This window comes from Anabrus simplex, chromosome 12, assembly GCF_040414725.1.
Source record: "Anabrus simplex isolate iqAnaSimp1 chromosome 12, ASM4041472v1, whole genome shotgun sequence".
In the NCBI taxonomy this organism is placed as follows: Eukaryota; Metazoa; Arthropoda; class Insecta; order Orthoptera; family Tettigoniidae; genus Anabrus; species Anabrus simplex.
The window spans coordinates 20,976,733-20,994,948 of record NC_090276.1 but is presented as its reverse complement, the minus strand read 5'-3'; the positions used below and the strand labels follow the sequence as shown (position 1 = coordinate 20,994,948).

General features: G+C 37.7%; 1 protein-coding gene across 1 annotated transcript in view; it reads left to right on the top strand.

Annotated features, from left to right (window-relative positions):
- LOC136884221 (GTP-binding protein 2) overlaps positions 1-18,216 on the top strand; it is a 48,281-nt gene that overhangs the window by 9,537 nt on the left and 20,528 nt on the right. The window contains exons 2-4 of the mRNA XM_067156276.2: positions 1,433-1,608; positions 1,987-2,211; positions 12,886-13,095. Of these exons, the coding sequence (XP_067012377.1) occupies positions 1,433-1,608; positions 1,987-2,211; positions 12,886-13,095 (611 nt within the window). The remainder of the gene's footprint in view (positions 1-1,432; positions 1,609-1,986; positions 2,212-12,885; positions 13,096-18,216) is intronic.

Genomic DNA, 18,216 nt, shown 5'->3' with positions numbered 1-18,216 from the left:
ATGAAATATCCAGCAATTCTTCCTCTTTTGAGTCTTATTTCTTCTGAGATCATCCTCATGTTTCTGTGCAGTGTATGGCCTCAGGTACGGATGTGCAAACCTTCTGAGGTAGTGCTTGATATTCCAGTTGTGCCGCTGTCTAGCAATAAAATTGGAATTTGCACTGAAAGTAGAATTGTACCGGACGATTCCTGTAGCTAAGTTAATTTAATTGTGTCAGTTGACACTGAGTCCACACCTGCCAACAACAACACAGAGTGCCAAGATTTCCCTTAAACAATCTTCAGCCAAAATCAACCTTTAGGGTTTTGATTTGGCTGCTGTACCACTGATCCAGCTCGTCATTAGACACTGCTTTGTCGAATCTCTCCAAACAACCAACTCACCATATCTGGGAAGCAAATTGAGGAATTTAGTTAAAATAATGAAATATACATGTGAACTGGATTAAAACCACTTATATATATATTTAACAAAGCCGAAGGATTTCTTTGCCCACTGTCGGAGGCAAACCTTTGCATGCCCTGATGAACACCAATGCAATTTGGCAGAAAACTCTGCTTGTTAAATATATATAAGTGGCTTTAATCCAGTTTGCATATTTATTTCATTGTTTTAATACAATGAGCCACAAAAATCTACATTCATTAAGAGGAAGTTAGTTCTTTTGTCTACCTAGGGAACACACTTACAAAGACTAGTGTGCAAAGGAGGAAATCGAGCCTGAAATCCAGAAAGCAAGGAGCTCATTCATTTTACTATACCCTATTTGGAAGAACAGTAACCTCTCACAAAAAACCAAGATCCGACTTTTCAGTACCAACGTGAAGTCCATTTTTCTTTATGGCTGTGAATCATGGAAGGACATTAAACAAATCACACACCAACTCAAAGTGTTTGTATATTGCTGTCTGCTGTGTAAGTTGTCACCAATATAAGGTGGCCTGAAGTGATCACAAATGAAAACCAACCAGAAACCCATTGGTGTAGAAATATGGAAAAGAAAGTGGGGATGGATAGGACACACATTATGAAAACAGGATGGAGAAGTTGAAAAGTTGGTCTTGTAGTAGAACCCAGTAGGAAATAGGAAGCATGGAAGACCTAGCAACAGTTGGGAGTGAACAGTTAGAGAGGAACTGATTGTAATTTGGAAAACCTTGGATGATGTAAAAGGTCCGGCTGCAGAAATGTACCAAATGGAGAGCATTCCTAGATGCCCTTTGCTCCCCAAGGAGAAATAGAAAATAAGATTTAGATTGATGAATCTAAGTGGACATTGATAGTTCTTCCACAGACTGGATCAAAATTCTTGAACAAACTAGAAATTTAAACTAAGCCAGAGCTTCTTACTGGGTAAATTAAAAATTTGTTGCTAATAGCTCCATTTTTTTCTTTTTTGGTTCAGTATTATTGCGCTTCTGTTATACAGGCCCCCAAATGGACTTCCTTGGATTATTTGACCCTGCTACCTCGGATGAGCAGCTGGACAGCAGTGGGGATGACTTCACAGACCAGCTGCCCCCAGAACCTCAGGTGGGCAACGTGGAGTACAAGCTCAAGTTAGTCAGTCCGTCCAAGCAACGCTTTGAGCATCTTGTAACCCAGGTAACCTTTTCAATCTGATAATTTCCATGTAAAAAGGATGATATCTTTAATATAATTTCCCACACACTTGGAGGTTGTCTCAACTAACAAAGCGTACAGTAAACTGAAATAAAATAAAATTCATTTGCTTAGAGTCAGATCTTAGAATTCCTTATCATAAAGGTATTATGGACCTTCAGATAGGTGTCATATTGTTATAAAATATACTAGGAGACGATTTTCTTTGAGCTTACAAAATAGCAGGTCAGCTAAAGATCAGGTATACCCTCTTCTTCTATTTTTAAAAAATTATTATTGTTTTCTTTTTTAGGAGTCTCTTATGTATATGAATTGTGTAGGCTGTCAGTGTGTATACCCCTGAAATGTATCTGCTATCAGATGAAATGGCGACTGCGTGAGGGCCAAGGAGAAGCCATCTATGAGATCGGTGTGGAGGACAATGGCGTTCTTACGGGTCTAGCTGAATACGAGATGACAGCAAGCCTGCAAACCTTGCAGCAGATGGCCTTCAAGTTGGGTGCCACCACAACAGTCCTTCGTGAGAGACTTGTGGACAACGAGAATGGAAATGGTCGCAAGGTGGCAGAAGTCCTTGTTAGAAAGGTATGTAGTCGTGGAGGGGCTGGCTTTGATAGGTCAGCACTTAGGAAAAAAAAAACCACTGGCTGATGTGGTGAGTACTTACAGAGTTCAGAGATAAATAGAATTTAAATCCAACCTTGACCATTCTTAAAAAGAATTTACCCATACATTCTTTTTTTCTGTTTGAAAACAATTGAATGTTATGATGGTACCTTTCCTGTGGTTCCTTTAAACTCTGACCCTAATTAATTATCTGTGCACACAACTCTGATACTGATTGTTGTTTTCATTTATTTATTTTTTATTACTTGGATCAACAGTCCCTCGACTGTTGATGTTACTCTCCACATAAACTTACACAATCTTTTTTCTTCTTTGTATTTATTATTATTATTATTATTATTATTATTATTATTATATAATTATTCTACAGTTCAGATTCCCAACTATTACAGGACAAAAGCTTTCCCCAAAAAGAAGAAGTATCACTTTATAAGACCTACTAGCTACTCATTCTGAGATATGGACTGGAAGCTGCAACCCTGATCTGTAGGGATAACATTTGACTACATGTGACAGAAATTAAGTTTCTTAGGTCGAGCCTGCAGAATACCAGAAGGTAGAAAAACAGAAAAGAAACTCTCTGCCTTCAATTAGGGCTACAGCAGATTGTGCGCGATAATGTAAAAGAATCATGAATGAAATTGTCTGGCCATATTATGAGAATGGAATCGGTAAGTACACCCAGAGCCTGGTTTGAGAGAAAGATTAGTGGAAAAAGACCCTGATGCAGACGTGGAGATGGCTGGATGAAACAGATAAAGATTGACCAGGAGAAGCCAAATATGGGAGAAGATACTTAAGAGGAGAAGTGATGGGAAGATGCCATTTTATGAAGATGGTTCGATTTTTCCCACATTCAACCTGCTGGAGTGGTGAATTTATTATTATTATTATTATTATTATTATTATTATTATTATTATTATTATTATTATTATTATTATTATTATTATTATTATTACTACTACTATTGTTGTTGTCAGGTTCATCACCTGAATGGTTAACATAAAGGACTTCAACTCAGAGTGTCTCAGGTTCAATACTTGGCTGAGCCAGTGATTGTACCCATGTCTCATTGGGTCGCCTGGCACAAAGATTGGATGTTTATGAAGCTCTTCATTTACACATAGCAGTTATATACAATCCTTCCTGTAGGGTTGTCGTCAGGAATTATTATTATTATTATTATTATTATTATTATTATTATTATTATTATTATTATTATTATTATTGTTGTTGTTGTTTAAGAAGGCATATGATTGTATACATAGACCTTGAATTTAAAAATTTTTAAGGCATTTTGGACTCCATACAAAATGAATTAAACTGACAGAACTTTCTTTAACTAATACCATATCAAAATAAAGTTGAGTTTCTGATCCATTTTTGATTAAAACAAGTTTAAGAATGTTTATCACCGTTACTACGGTATTTAATTGTGTATTAGAATACCACGAAACCTCGTTAGTGCGTTCCTCATTAACACGTTTTCCTGCTTAGCACGTCGTAAATTCGAAGTCCTGATTCTCATTGTAATAAATCTATATAAAAATAACTCACTTATCGCATCACAAATTTTCACTACTACTGCTTAGTGCGATCACATTTTTCCTAGATCTGAAAATGATAATGTATTTGTCATCCCTTGTGAAAGAAACTTGATTTCCAACTTGGGTGAGAGCCGTCGTAACAGTTGCGTGATTACAGGAAAAGGCCTTCCCAACAGTTGTGTGATTATGGGAAAAGGCCTTCCCAACAGTTGCGTGATTACGGGAAAAGGCCTTCCCAACAGTTGCATGATTACCGGAAAAGGCCTTCCTGAACTGCAAAGGATAAGTTGCACTTTCTGGGAGCAAGCCGTTAGCCTCAGGTATGTTCAGTTTTGTTTGCCAGACAGCATCAAGATTGCTGAATAGCAGAGTAAGCCTGTTTGTGCTTGTATTTCACATTCCATTCAGAAGGTAGAAATGTATCTTGTGCTGAGTGGTACAGTGAAGTGTAGCTAATATTTGTCGCGTGATATGGTTACCTATATCTGGATTAGGAACATAATTGTGTGAAACTGACTAGCGTGATGCATATTTGTCTTGTGATAGCCTAGTTATGGACATCGAAAATGTGAAATTCCTTAATAACTTAATGAAGACAAAATTAAAATCTCGTCAGAAAGTGGACTGGCGTAAGCGCGCAGAGATCACAAATGTTGAAACTCGTACCCTCGAGTTTCGACTTGATCACTCAAGTTGGTCGAAGTTTTGTTTGATTCAAAATGGTTGCCAGAGTCATTCCTTGCATTTACACATGGCCGAATGTAACCTCCAATTCATTGTCTAAGAGCGTGACCAGAAAATAATGTTTAATAACCCACGGCTCTGAAATAAATGGCTTCTACTAACATTTGTTTTAGAAAGAGAGTGAACCGCAATAATACTCCGATATTTTTATTGGCCCCTGTGCACATGTTTTTTTATTTGTTGTCTGGTGTTTTTCCCACCTTTCAGTGTACCAGTACTTGTTATTTTATAATACCCAGCAGAAAAGGTTTTCATATTTGTTCTCTCGTGTTTTTCACACCTTTAAATACTTTCCTCCCAACTTTAGAATTGGTAGATAGGCCTATAGTTTTCACTGTACCCGCAGATACACAACGTAAAATTCCCTCATCAGAAAACATCGTTCTAGTGTTTACATATACCTGTTGGGTAGTTTTTATTCGTATATTCATTAGTACTTTCTCGCATAACATTTTCTTTTTCCTTGTCCCCTACAGAAACGTCTTAGCGAGGTTTCACTGTATATGATGAGGGAATGGTACTAGGTCATCCTAAAGAACATAAAAATTTGAAGTTCCAAACAAAATTTAAGTTTAAACTGTTTAGGATTTGCTCATGACCTTGCTCTGCTGTCCACCAATATTCAACATCAACTTAAATCTGTACTAGAAATAGCATGAAAAATAGGTCTTAAGAATATCTTTTGAAAAAAATGAGATCTTGTTTACTGATCCACCACTGGTAAATAAAATAACAGTTGATGGACAAGAAATCAAAAATTGTTGATAAATTTAAGTATCTTGGAGAAATTATAATCTTAATTCGAAACCAGCTTGACATAATATAATAAATAAATTAAACAAAGCAAATTATATTATGACATAGAACAAGAAAATTAAGACATTATAAAGCAGTCACACAGCCTAAAATAACTTATGCTAGTGAAACCATTTTTGAAATAGACAAAATATTTAAGACAGAAAGAAGAATTATAACATGCATAAATAAACAATATAAAGTTCATGGACAGTGGAGAATATCATCATATAAAACATTTTATAAGGAAAGTGAACCAGTATTGAGCACGATTAGGAAAAAACGTATATCATTCTGTGGACATCTTATCAGAACACTTGACACCAGATTTAGCAGAAGAATAATTGAAAAATTATAGAATAGCAAGATCAAGATTAAATGGTTTACAGAAAGTAAAGATGTTATTTAAAAAATCCAAATATCAATAGATGATCTTAAGAAAACAAAGACAAAATTATTTCAAGATACCAGGCTACAGACCAAGTTTAATAAAAGGTCAAATATAGGGTGCCTTTGGTTGAAGAAAGGAAGACATCATCTTTCAGAATGAAGAAATATTGGTCTGATAGTAAAGCAAAAAATCCTCTCTATAATTGACTAGAGTGGTCCAATTTAGGCCATAAAATGTAAAATAAATTATTATTATTATTATTATTATTATTATTATTATTATTATTATTTATGCTTTGACTTTTCTATACAATTATCTTCACACACATCCTTCAAAAACTGTGATCAATTCTTATTTAACTTAGCATCTGTTCTATCAAACCATATCTTTGTCAAATTGTTTTTTTCTTACCAATATAATTCATTATCACATCATTTGCAATCAGCTCTCACTTTTGACATTCATCTGCAGTGTTACCCTTCAAAGATTCTATTCTTTCCTATTCCTTTCTGTACCAGCTATCAAGGTTTTACTTCAATCCAGTGCTACACTTCTCGCAACAGGCTATCAGAAGGAAGGGGAAAAAATCCCTTTGAACTCCAAGTATTCAGTAGTGTGCTTGAGAGGAGGAGATGATGTGAAGAGTAGCAGTAGCACAGTAAGTTTAAATCTGGCGGCATCTGAAACTGATACAGTAGAAACTCGATAATTCAAAATCGGTTAATTCAAAATCTCACCTAATTCGAAGAAGCTCTCGTTCCTGGAAACGTGAGGTACGGTTTTTCATGTTTTTAAATTTTTAAATTCAAAATGCGGATAATTCGTAATTGGAAGAACAATGTCACTTCCATTACTGAAATTCAGACTTTTAATTCAAAACTGCCTTTACATAAGAAAAATTTCTCAGAGTAATTTAAATTCAAAATTTATCCGCGTCATGATAGAGCGCATCTTCCGGAACGTGCTGGGATAGCTTTCTGTACTTTCACTCACTTCGATGTGTCTACAGTGTGCCTCATATTTGCTAAGTTTGAGTAAAATATTAATTATTTTGTATTCTGCGTTTTAAGAAGCGCCACAAATCGTGTAGCAGGCAGTGTGCGAAGAAGCAGAATCCGTGAACACTGGTGATGCCCACATTTGGCGAAAAAGCGTGGCTTATATAATCAATTCGTATGCACCGAACAATATTGTCAGTGGCGATGAAATTGCATTGTTTTTTAATTTTTTTTTTTTTTTTTTTTTTAGCGCTGATCCCAAACAGACATGGTTTTAAAGGAGAGAAGTGCCAGCTCGGAAATCCTACAAAGGTGGGGGTCATTGTACTGTGTTGCAATGCACACGGAAGCGAGAGACTCCCTCCCTCATCATAGGAAAGTTCAATAAGCCACGATATTTTAAGAGCGTCGAACACTTTCCGTGCAAGTACAAGGCATCTAAAAAATGCAAACAGTACAGTAATCCAAAAAATAAAGCATTTGCACAGGGGAGCCAGCATAATTTGTCTTTGAATAGTCTTTTTTTTCTTTTGTTGCGTGAAGTTATGTTTGCCAGTGATTTATCCAAGTGCATTATTTGAATAATGTACATGCACCTTGGATACATTTTGGAAATAGCTTTCCTTTGGCATTTGAAAGGTGATTGCATGCATTAGTGTTTCTTGGAAGGGGCAAGGGTTGGCATTTCTGAATTGCGAGCTGGTGGTTAATTCGAAATCTCATAATTTGAAGTTGGATTTTTACGTCTCAACGACTTTGAATTAACGAGGTTTTACTGTATTAAGGTGACAAGTATGTTTGTTGATGTGCCTTTGGGAGGGTGATAGCCACGTGACATTGTTGCTGGTTTCTCACCTAAGCAGCCACATTTCGAATTCTGGCAGTGTTTGTGGGATTTTTGAAATTAACATTCATGTCCCTGTGGTTTGTATTCCACCTGAAACTGGAGGTTCCGTGCATATGATCTTGCTATCAATAATGACGTAAAATTTCAGTGTTGCTTTGTTAGTGTGTTTCTATATTTTATTCATTGAGCAACTAAACTAGGAGCAAGTGTTAATGGCATACGAGAAGTAGCCACTCTTATTACTGTGGAGTGCCATGCAGGTTTGTGACATCATGCAGAATCGTGTGCTCGCATCTGATTTCGCACTAATAGAGACACCGCTTGCGCACGACACTAGAAGATAGTCAAGCTAAACATTTAAATTATGATGTAATGTGCAATTATGGTTACAATAATTCAAATTTATCATTTAAATAAATAGTTTTACAGTATTTACATTTTAATTTGGAGCGCTGATGACTCACATGTGTATTAATATTATGTAACTAGCACATATCTAGGTTATGTTAGCTGGGCAGTCTGTAAAAACAGCTGTGTGGCGCGCCCATTAAAATGACCCTAGGGAGAACACTGAAGTGTGTTGCTCATTTATATGGGTTAACATGTACGGGCAGCCCAACACGTAAGAACACTACTAACCCATCAGTGTGCAATGCAGAGGAGTGCTCGTCATTTAGTGAGCATCGTGCATGGTGGAGTGACGAGTTCTACTTGCATGGTACACATGTGCATTATACTGTGATCTAGCTAAAATTTAAGGTATTTGTGTCTTAACTTCATTTCTTCTTGAAGCGGAAGGTTTGAGATTTTGAATGATATACCTTGATCCTTTTTCAGTAGTGTTTTGTTCACTGGAATTTGAGTGATTTCCAAGGAAGGTTTATGCTTACATTATACCTTTCTTTCATCTTGGGGAAGAATAAGACTGTCAACATAATAATAAATTTTGTCTGTTCAGGGCTCTCTTGACACTTTCCCTTATCACTCACTCACTGTCTTGCATTCCCTCTGACATGAGTGGAGATGGCTTCGGCAAGCAAGTGCGGGTTATCGACTGTGGAAATAAGAGGATTCTGATGAAAGTTTGTTAGATTCAGATGTTTGATTGAGTGATGTGGATGACATTGCTGTATGCGAAATGCTTAGTTCGGAATCGAATAAGAATGGCAGTCTGCATGCCACGGCTAATACATTTCGATGGGAGAACCTGTCTAATTACATGAGTCAAATAGAACAGTTTATAGGGAACCCGAGACCTCAGAACAAAGCAGTTGGGTAATGTAATGGTGTGGAGGACGTCTCTGCGTTGGGGGATGTTTCAAGACATTTCGTACCAAACTCAACTATTAAGGCAAGATAGCATCATATTTTCTAAAAGAATGGAGTTTTGTAAACATGCATTTGATGAAATACTTGAAATCTGTAAAATAGTACCAAAGTTATGCTGCTTTGAACAAAGTCTTGCGCAAATATGAGAAAATTTAAATACCACACTCAGAACTCCTTCTGCAGCATTTAAATCCACCACACTGGGGGGTTATAAATCATGCAGCCTTGTCTTGGAATGTCACTTAACTCCTTTTTATCGCTATCATCTTTCAGATTGTATCATTTCGTACCTAGCAATTTATTTCTGGAAATCATTTTCATGAACCTGTCCTGCATGCCTAATGCAGAAAATGTAGTCTTCTTTGGTTACAATGTCTGTAGTTTTAAGTGTAGCTGTTCAGCATGAACTACTTTGAGAGTTGTGTTGCAGTTGGTAACATCTCTTTTGATCTTTGCTCATATTAGATAGGATTGTATTGGCAATGGTATGGAGTTATAGTAGACTCCCTCTACTTCGATCATCTCGGGACCGGACCCTAGGGTGGACTAATCGACAATATGCTATAAATACCAATATTTAGCTTAAGTGAAATACAGTACACAAATAAAGAACCAATTATTAGGCAAGTAGTATTAATGTCTTTATCAATTGTACTCACCCGATATGAGTTGATGTTGTCTTTATGATGTCTCCGTACACTATTGAAGTTTCACTCCTGATATGAGATAAACAGTCGTGGTGGAAAATTAAATGCAGAAAAGCATATTCCCAAAACTCTGAATTTAATTTGTAAAGATACATTGATAAAGATACACTAACACGTTGTATAAACATCGCAGACTGTCGTAAACAAAAGGAACTCACATTATAGTATAGTACTGTGTCATAAACTCTGCAGAATTCAGAAATTGAAAGAAATATATATTTTTTTCTCTTCCTGTCAATTGCTTTTTTTTTTTTTTAAAGCAAAATCATTCCACTTCTGTCTGCTGCTCGACATAAGTCGCTCTTCCCTCATTGTGACTCATTTTTCTGTCTTCATTCAAGGACAGATGCTGGCTGGACTTTTCAGCAGCCGAAGCAGAGTAGTCGAATAACTTTGTGGCCCATTTCATTGGCTATCCTATCTAATTTACACTGTCCCTCCTGATTTTGAAATGGTGCAAGTAACTGAAGTAACTCAGGGATGGTATCAGTCTGATTGTAAAAAATGTGAAGTTGTCCTTGCCATTCAGTTATTTCCAACTTTCTGGTGATAGTATTTGGAATTTTTTCGTGATGATGGAATGATAACTGTCATCATCATTTTCCAGCTCCAGTTTCCCGGGTGTGGTGTACAAGTGCTCGCCATTTCTTCCTGTCAAAGTATAGTTTCTGTTCCTCTATGTTCTCCCACTTGGCATTCCTCTTGCTGACCTCCGATTTCATTGTGTTGGTCCATCGATTCCTTGGCCTCCCAACTGGCCTCTCCCCTTTCACTTCTCTGCCAAAGTAATCCCTTGCTGTTCCATCCTCACAACATGTCCAAACCATTGTAGCCTGTGTCTTCCTAAATGCTCAGTAACAGGTATTTTGATGCCAGCCTCCTTCCTCTTTGCTTCATTTCTAATCTTGTCCTTCTTGGTCGGGTGCATTGTTCTGATGAATTGTATTCCTGTTGACTGGATTTTACTATTTGCCTTGTTATGCAGGGTACAGGTTTTGAGTCTCATATGTGAGAATTGGAATGAACTAGGTATAAAACAGGGTCAGTTTTGCTTTCTGTGGTATTTTATTATCCCAGAGTAGATTTCTCAGTTGAAAATAAAATTGAGAAGCTGTCATTGTCAATAGTTATTATCAACCCTCTTCTGAAGAGCACTATTCCTCTTCTGAAGAGCACTATAACTTATTTGTGAACCAATCTTTGAAAGATGTTTCTGATTTTATTTCTATATTCAAGCGCGGGCACTTGGGGCCAAAGTGAGATGTCAGACTCAGATGCACATCTGACCACGGCCGCTGTAGCAGAAGAGAACCCCCGTTTTAAAGACAGTATTATAATAACCTTCGAAAATGCCTATATTAATATTTGGTTACAATGAGAACCCTTTTACCGATTAATCCGTCATTATGGGCAAATTCGGGCACGTGTTTTGTAGCCGTTATCAATATTCATACACTACCAAATACAGTATATGACTCTACTCCAGCGTTTATATTGAATGCGATCGATCATCTTCCGTATCGATTCCTCGCAACGCGCGAGTGAGTCGATCTTGAGCGAGACTGCTCACAACACCGACTGGTGTAAACAAACATTGGGATAATATGTTTTCGTAATAAGTGCAATGTCAGCAGTTGTTAACTCCTTAGAAATATTGACTGAAGTAAACGATTCTTAATTTTAATAGTATGTACTGAAATAAAATAAGAATGTGGTACTTCTCCTTCTCAGGATACAGCGGTGTGCATAACTAATTTCAGAGGTTAGGTTATGTACTTTTGCGTCTTGTTAAATTTCAGAAAGGAAGTTCTCATGTAAATTTATATTGAAAATTTTATCATTATTCTACAGGAAGCTTGAAATATGTTTTCATAATACGTGCGCCGTGAACCTAGGTTAGGTGATGCCATTTGAAATAAGAAAATGGAAATGTTTGCCACAAGCCTATGCTATTACAATTAAAAAGAATGAAACTTAATATGCATATTCGGACTATTGGAATTAGAAAATACGTTATAATGAATAAACCCCATGGCGCAACAGCCCCGAAGGGCCATGGCCTACCAAGCGACCGCTGCTTGGCCCGAAGGCCTGCAGATTATGAGGTGACGTGTGGTCAGCACAACAAATCCTCTCAGCCATTATTCTTGGCTTTCTAGACTGGGGCTGCCATCTCACTGTCAGATAGCTCCTCAATTCTAATCACGTAGGCTTAGTGGACCTCGAACTAGCCCTCATATTGAGGTAAAATTCCCTGACCTGGCCGGGAATCGAACCCGGTGCCTCCAGGTAAGAGGCACGCACGCTACCCCTACACCATAGGGCCGGCCTGTCTGTTGCTTGGAAAACATCTGCAAAAATATTTAAACAAACCGATTGCTGTTTCATACCAATTTTTATGTGTTTTTTTGCGAGTTTGGTATCTTTCCGGACTTTTATGGAAAATTATGCGTAACGTTATAAGAACAACCTTAAACTGAAGCGGTTTTGCATTCACCAACAAATATCTGTCAACAGTACAGTGTGTAGGTTGATATCTCCTTGTTTTATTGCTGTCACTGTGTAGATAATATGTATGTGATGCTACAATTTATGTTAATACAAGCAAAGATATCTGGAAAAGGTGTGTTTTCTACTGAGACCTTGATTTAAGGTAAACCCCCATTTAAGGTTAAAAAAATCAGGTCCCTGTAAAATCGTTAAATAGGGGCCATACTGTATGTGCATTTCAAGTCTGTGATGGTTGTGATGATGATGATGATGATGATGATGATGATGATGATGATGATGATGATGATGATGATGATGATGTGTTTCTTTATTCAGACACCTTTATGACCACTTCAGTTGGTGTGCAGATCTACTTTTGTGCGAATTCAGAACATTTTACAACTGTACTCGTAAGACATAGCAATGTTGCATTTTACATAGGAAAGTTGGGTATTACGAGCAGCCCGCAACCTTGCATGTCTCTTCATAACCTACTTTAGGTAATTAGGTGGGTACGATAGATCTTTGACTTAATTGCTAGCACAGGATTTTTATCAAGCCGGTTTGAATCCTGGTTAGAATGCATTTAAGGTTGGTGTGATGAAAATTACAATAGTTCGGATTGTATGTAAAATTGAAGATTTTGTAACTTGTAATACCAGTATTATTTTAAAAGCAACTGGAAAACTAAGCTTTTGTAGCTTGTGCTAATCATAAGATTGAAATGTGTTGCAATTTTATAAAATTCTTTGATATCTTAACAATATGTTAATTTATTTCCAGGTGCCAGATGACCAGCATAACATTGAAGTACGTGTTGCTGTACTGGGAAGTGCTGATGCTGGTAAATCAACACTCCTGGGTGTCATGACCCAAGGACAACTTGACAATGGGCGTGGACGAGCTCGTCTCAACATGTTCAGGCACCTGCACGAGGTGCAGTCAGGGAGGACTTCATCCATCTCACATGAGATTCTGGGATTTGGATCTCAGGTTTGTACTCTTTTTTTATTGTTTTCCCAGGGACTTATCATGGTTCTGTGCGACAACCATAGCCTCCGGCTGATGGTGATCTTGCTTCCACTTCATCTTATCATTTGACCACATACTGCCGTATTTCTCCAAATACAAGACAACATATTTTCCCCAGATTCTCCTGTGAAAAATCAAGTATCGTCTTGCATTCGTGGCCTAACTGTAAAAACACCCCTGGCAGCTATCCATTCACCACCACCACCACCACCACCACCACCACCACCCTTCTCCCCTCCCGTGCACATAAAACTCGACCTTCAATGTCCGCATCTTTCCGCTAGCTGCGGCAACCAGTTGTACAGTGCCTCTGTGTAACGTCTCTGGTTCTTGGGAAGTACTGAAGAGGGAATGACAAGAGAATGAATGACATTCTACTTGGCGGGAGACAGACTTGCAGTGCGGGCGACCGGGTGAGCGACAATCCCCTGAATAGATTTTTAAAAAGTCCCTGTGTTAGCCTCTTCAAAAACGTTTCTCAAATCCGCTGAATGACATCAAAACATGCAAACCTTTGAATTCTTAGAAAGGCCATGGCTACTCACTGGCAGAGTTATAAGATGTCTACTGTATCTGACGCTTAGTAAAATTAAAAGTTTTACAGCGAGCAGGAATATTTTTGTAATAGATTGTCATATTGTAAAGACACGTGGAACAGGTATTGCCAGCAAGTTTTCAGCTGGTCCTCGTCGATATTACGATGCCAGGTTTTAGTTAATAGTTATTAAACATGCGGAAATGAAGAATAATTGTGCAGCTGGAAGAAAATACGGTATAACTAAAGCCAATGTTCCGCATTAGTGTTAAGACAAAGATAGCTTAAAAGTGCGTAATATACAAAAAATACATAGTGGCCCGCAACAAGGACACTTTAAAGAAGTCGAAGATGAAATTGTGAGGTATGTGCCTGAAAAACGCCAGGGAGGAATGGCCACACCACAGCACAGTAAACCCATTCACGTTCAATGTCTGCATTTTCATTTTAAACGTCACTAGCCGCTGAAGTTGACCGCAACCGGCAAGCGAGACATGCATCTAGCGGCGCCCTGTTGTACCTGATGCTTAGTAAAAGTAACAGTTTTATAGACAGCATGAATATTTTCCTGATGGATTGTTGTATTTTAGAGACATGGAACAGGTATTGCCGGCAAATTTTCAACAGGTTCTTTTCAGTATTATGATGCCAATTTTAATTTGGTGGTTATTAAAACGAACTAGCAGAAATAAAGAAAAATTGTGCAACTGCAAGAAAATAGGGCATAACTAAAGCCAGTATTCGGCTTTGGTGTGAAGACAAAGATAGTCTAAAAATGTGTACTGTACAATAAAGGCATCATATGATTTCACAAAGCACTTTCATCATCATCTGCAGTTTCCAGCTGTTGGCTAGGTCTGCTTACAAAGCACTTTGTAAGCCTGAATTTTTTCTTTTGATGGAAAACGGTCTTGGATTCGGAGAAATTCGGTACTCTGATTGTGCAAATTTTTGGCAAATCAGCATCATCTAAAGGAAGCTACGATTGAACTGCTGTTATGAGTAGAATGACATACAAAACTGAAGTCATGACATTAGTAGCTGTCTACCTTACCAGGAATAAAATTGAACAACTCATTGAATTTTAATACTTCGATTTACTAGTGCAGGAGAGGAAAGTTGTCTTAATTGCTGAAGTTCATAATAGGTTTGGTCTTACTGCAAGTGTTTTGGGATCATTTGAATGGTGCTTGTAACTCATTGATGTAGTTAAAACAAATCCACATCTTTCACTTGCTCATTCTTCTAGTTTTGCTGTATGGTTCTGAAATGTGGGGTTTGCTAAAAGTAGACATAAGCAAATTGGAAGTACCGGTATTCTAAATGCGGTGTCTCCAACAAATACTAGGGATCAAGCTTCGTAACGAAACCATCAGACTGAAGTGTGGAAACCAACCAGCAATCAAGGAAAATAATTGAAGACTGAAGATTGTGGTGGTTTTGCTGTGTGTGCTGAATGTCCAATATCGAACATTGTTTGATTTTATTCAGTTTCTTTACATAATGCCTTCTTGAAAGAGAAGTAGTTTTATCTCCTTTTCAAGAGCAGTGAAGATAGATTTCTGTGATTTGTGTGGAATGCTTCCTGGCCCACACAACCCGTTTTACATCATGTGCTCTACCCTTTCCGGTCAGGTTGTAAACACTGTTTACAAGAACATGTCATAAGCTTCACAGAAGAAAAAAAAAAAAAAAAACCAACATAAATAACATTCTCAATAATGGGAATAATGTGAAGAGATTTGCATAATTGCAAGGCTACTAATAACTACTAATCATGATTTCTTTCTTTGGTCAACTAAGGTTAAAATACTTCCTAAAGAATCACTGTGTGTGCGCTTACACTTTTGTGGAAGAACAAACAATAGATTTAGATAAACTTATGCTGAGCTAGTAATATGGTGGACTTGTCAGCATTTTAGTCTTAGAAGCTATTCTGTTGATATCTCCAAGTTTGTTAGAGGCAGAAGTAGCAAACTTACAGATTTGCATTGCTGTTGACTCATGATCATGTACAGTGGAACCTCGGTTCTCCGTTTTCATGATCACGTACAGTGGAACCTTGGTTCTCCGTTTTCATGATCATGTACAGTGGAACCTTGGTTCTCCGTTTTCATGATCATGTACAGTGGAACCTCGGTTCTCCGTTTTTGGAAGGACCCCGGAAAAAAAAAAAGTAAAACATGGGAAAACAGAAAATCTGGGAATGAATGAAAACCATCAACAATTCGGCTAAACATCACAAAAATGAAATATGTATAATTATAGTTTTACAAACACTCCTAAACCAAACCAAACCAAACTACAGCCCCAGTGGGCTTTTGCCTGCTAAGGGACTGCTGCCCAGCCCGAAGGCCTGCAGATTACGAATTGACGCATGGTCAGTGTGATGAATCCTCTCGGCCCTTATTCCTGGCTCTCTAGATCGGGATCGCCATCTCACGATTAGATACCTGTTCAATTAAAGGTAAACACGTAGGCTGAGTGGACTTGGAACCAGCTCTTATATCCAGGTAAAAATGCCTCACATGGCTGGAATCAAACCCGGTCCCTCTGGGTGAGAGGCAGGCTAGTTAGACCGTGGGACTGTCTTCAAACTTTAATTACCAGTACCCAAGTTAAGAATCTTGATACTTTATATTCAGTTTTACCGGGGAAACTTCGTCAGTTTCCCGTGAAAACTTCTTTCACGATTAGATAACTTCTCAATTAAAGGTAATCACATAGGCTGAGTAAACTTGGAACCAGCCCTTGTATCCATATAAAAATGCCTCACCTGGCCGGGAATCGAACCGGGGCCCTTCGGGTAAGAGGCAACTTTGATCAGCCAAACTCCTCGAAAAATCTAATAATGCCAACTCAAACAAAAATCGAACCCAAGTAGTTTTTAATTCTCTAATCTAATAAAATAAAGCACGTTAGGTACAAAATTGCCCAACATGATGGCAAAATCCATTCTTTTCTTTATCTTCCATTGCAATTTGGTCACTGATATACGGTTCGTAGTCAGTTTCTGGAAATCTTGTACTGCATAAATTAGGCTTATGTTATGTTGAACTCGAGGGTATGGTGTCGAATGTAAGTATCGATTCTTAAAAGTTCTCGATTGCATTATATTCAATTCTGTCCATCGCTAATCACAATCAAGTTGGAAGTCTGGCTCCACGGCTAAAGAATCTTGATACTTTATATTCAGTTTTACCGGGGAAACTTCGTCAGTTTCCCGTGAAAACTTCTTTCACGATTAGCATGCTGGCCTTTGGTCACAGGGATCCCGGATTCGATTTTTGGCAGGGTCGGGAATTTTAACCATAGTTGGTCTTCATCATAATTTTGTCTTCATCATGACGCGCAGGTCGCCTATGGGTGTCAAATCAAAAGACTTGCACCTGGTGAGCCGAAGTTCTCGGACACATACTGGCACTAAAAGCCACGTGCCATTTCATTTCATCAAATTGGAAAGAGAAAAAATTTCATCAAAACTTCAGAAATTACGATTGTTTGTGACCTTGAGCTCAGCTGGAAAGTGCACTCGTGGTACAAGGCAGTGCGAGTGAGGAATGATACAAACTTTTTAAATATAACGTGCACAAATAAAACAATATTGCTGTTTTCATGGCATTTTAACACAAAATAAATAGGACCAAAATAGTAATAGGCAATCCCAAGATCTCCCTTAGCTTTATGTATGTAAGGTGTAATATCTCTTCTGGTGTCAATAACATAATCGTATACGATAATATTCAAATTCTAGATTGTTAAGAAGGAGCAGTTTCAATTCCTGCCTTAAAGCCCAGTGACTCTACAGTGCCCTGAGGGAAGTGCCGAAAACCTGTTTGGTGATTCAATCGAAAAAAGTAAAAATATAATGATCTAACGCCAGACATAATGTGGACATTTTACTAATACGAACATTTGATGAAATTCATTCCGTCTTCAAGTAGAGGTGTCGGAATGCACACCGTCTCCTTCCAATTGTTGTGGCCACTCTCTGCTTTAGGATTTCTGAGGATTCTCTAAACAATGCCACCCGAACGCGATGCTAAGATTGTCCGTTATGCAAATTCACCGATTGCTTTTCCAGTACAGTATTTGCTTTAATTATCACAATGACGGGGCATTAATGGCAAGATCCATAAGTATGCCTTAGCTGTCCTTTCGTGGGATACAGTTTCTTAAAAAATGCTTGATCGAGGATTTAGCGTTGATGGAATTGAAATTTCTGGACGATTGATCCGGAAAATCGTTTCTTCGAGGGATGGATATTGCGGGATTTTTACAGCGTGATTTAATTAGGATGCTTGCGGGACCAAGTAATTTGAATGAATAATCTGGGAAAACTTAGTTTCCGGGAACGGTTAATCGAGGTTCCACTGTACTTTATTTATTTATTTATTTATTTATTTATTTATTTATTTATTTATTTATTAATTTTTATTTATTTATTTATTTTTATTTTTTTATTTTTATTGCTCATACCTCAGTCACTTTCATATTGTCAAAGCCAAGAAGCAGAGCAAATTTGCCCTCCTAATGAAATTGGAAAG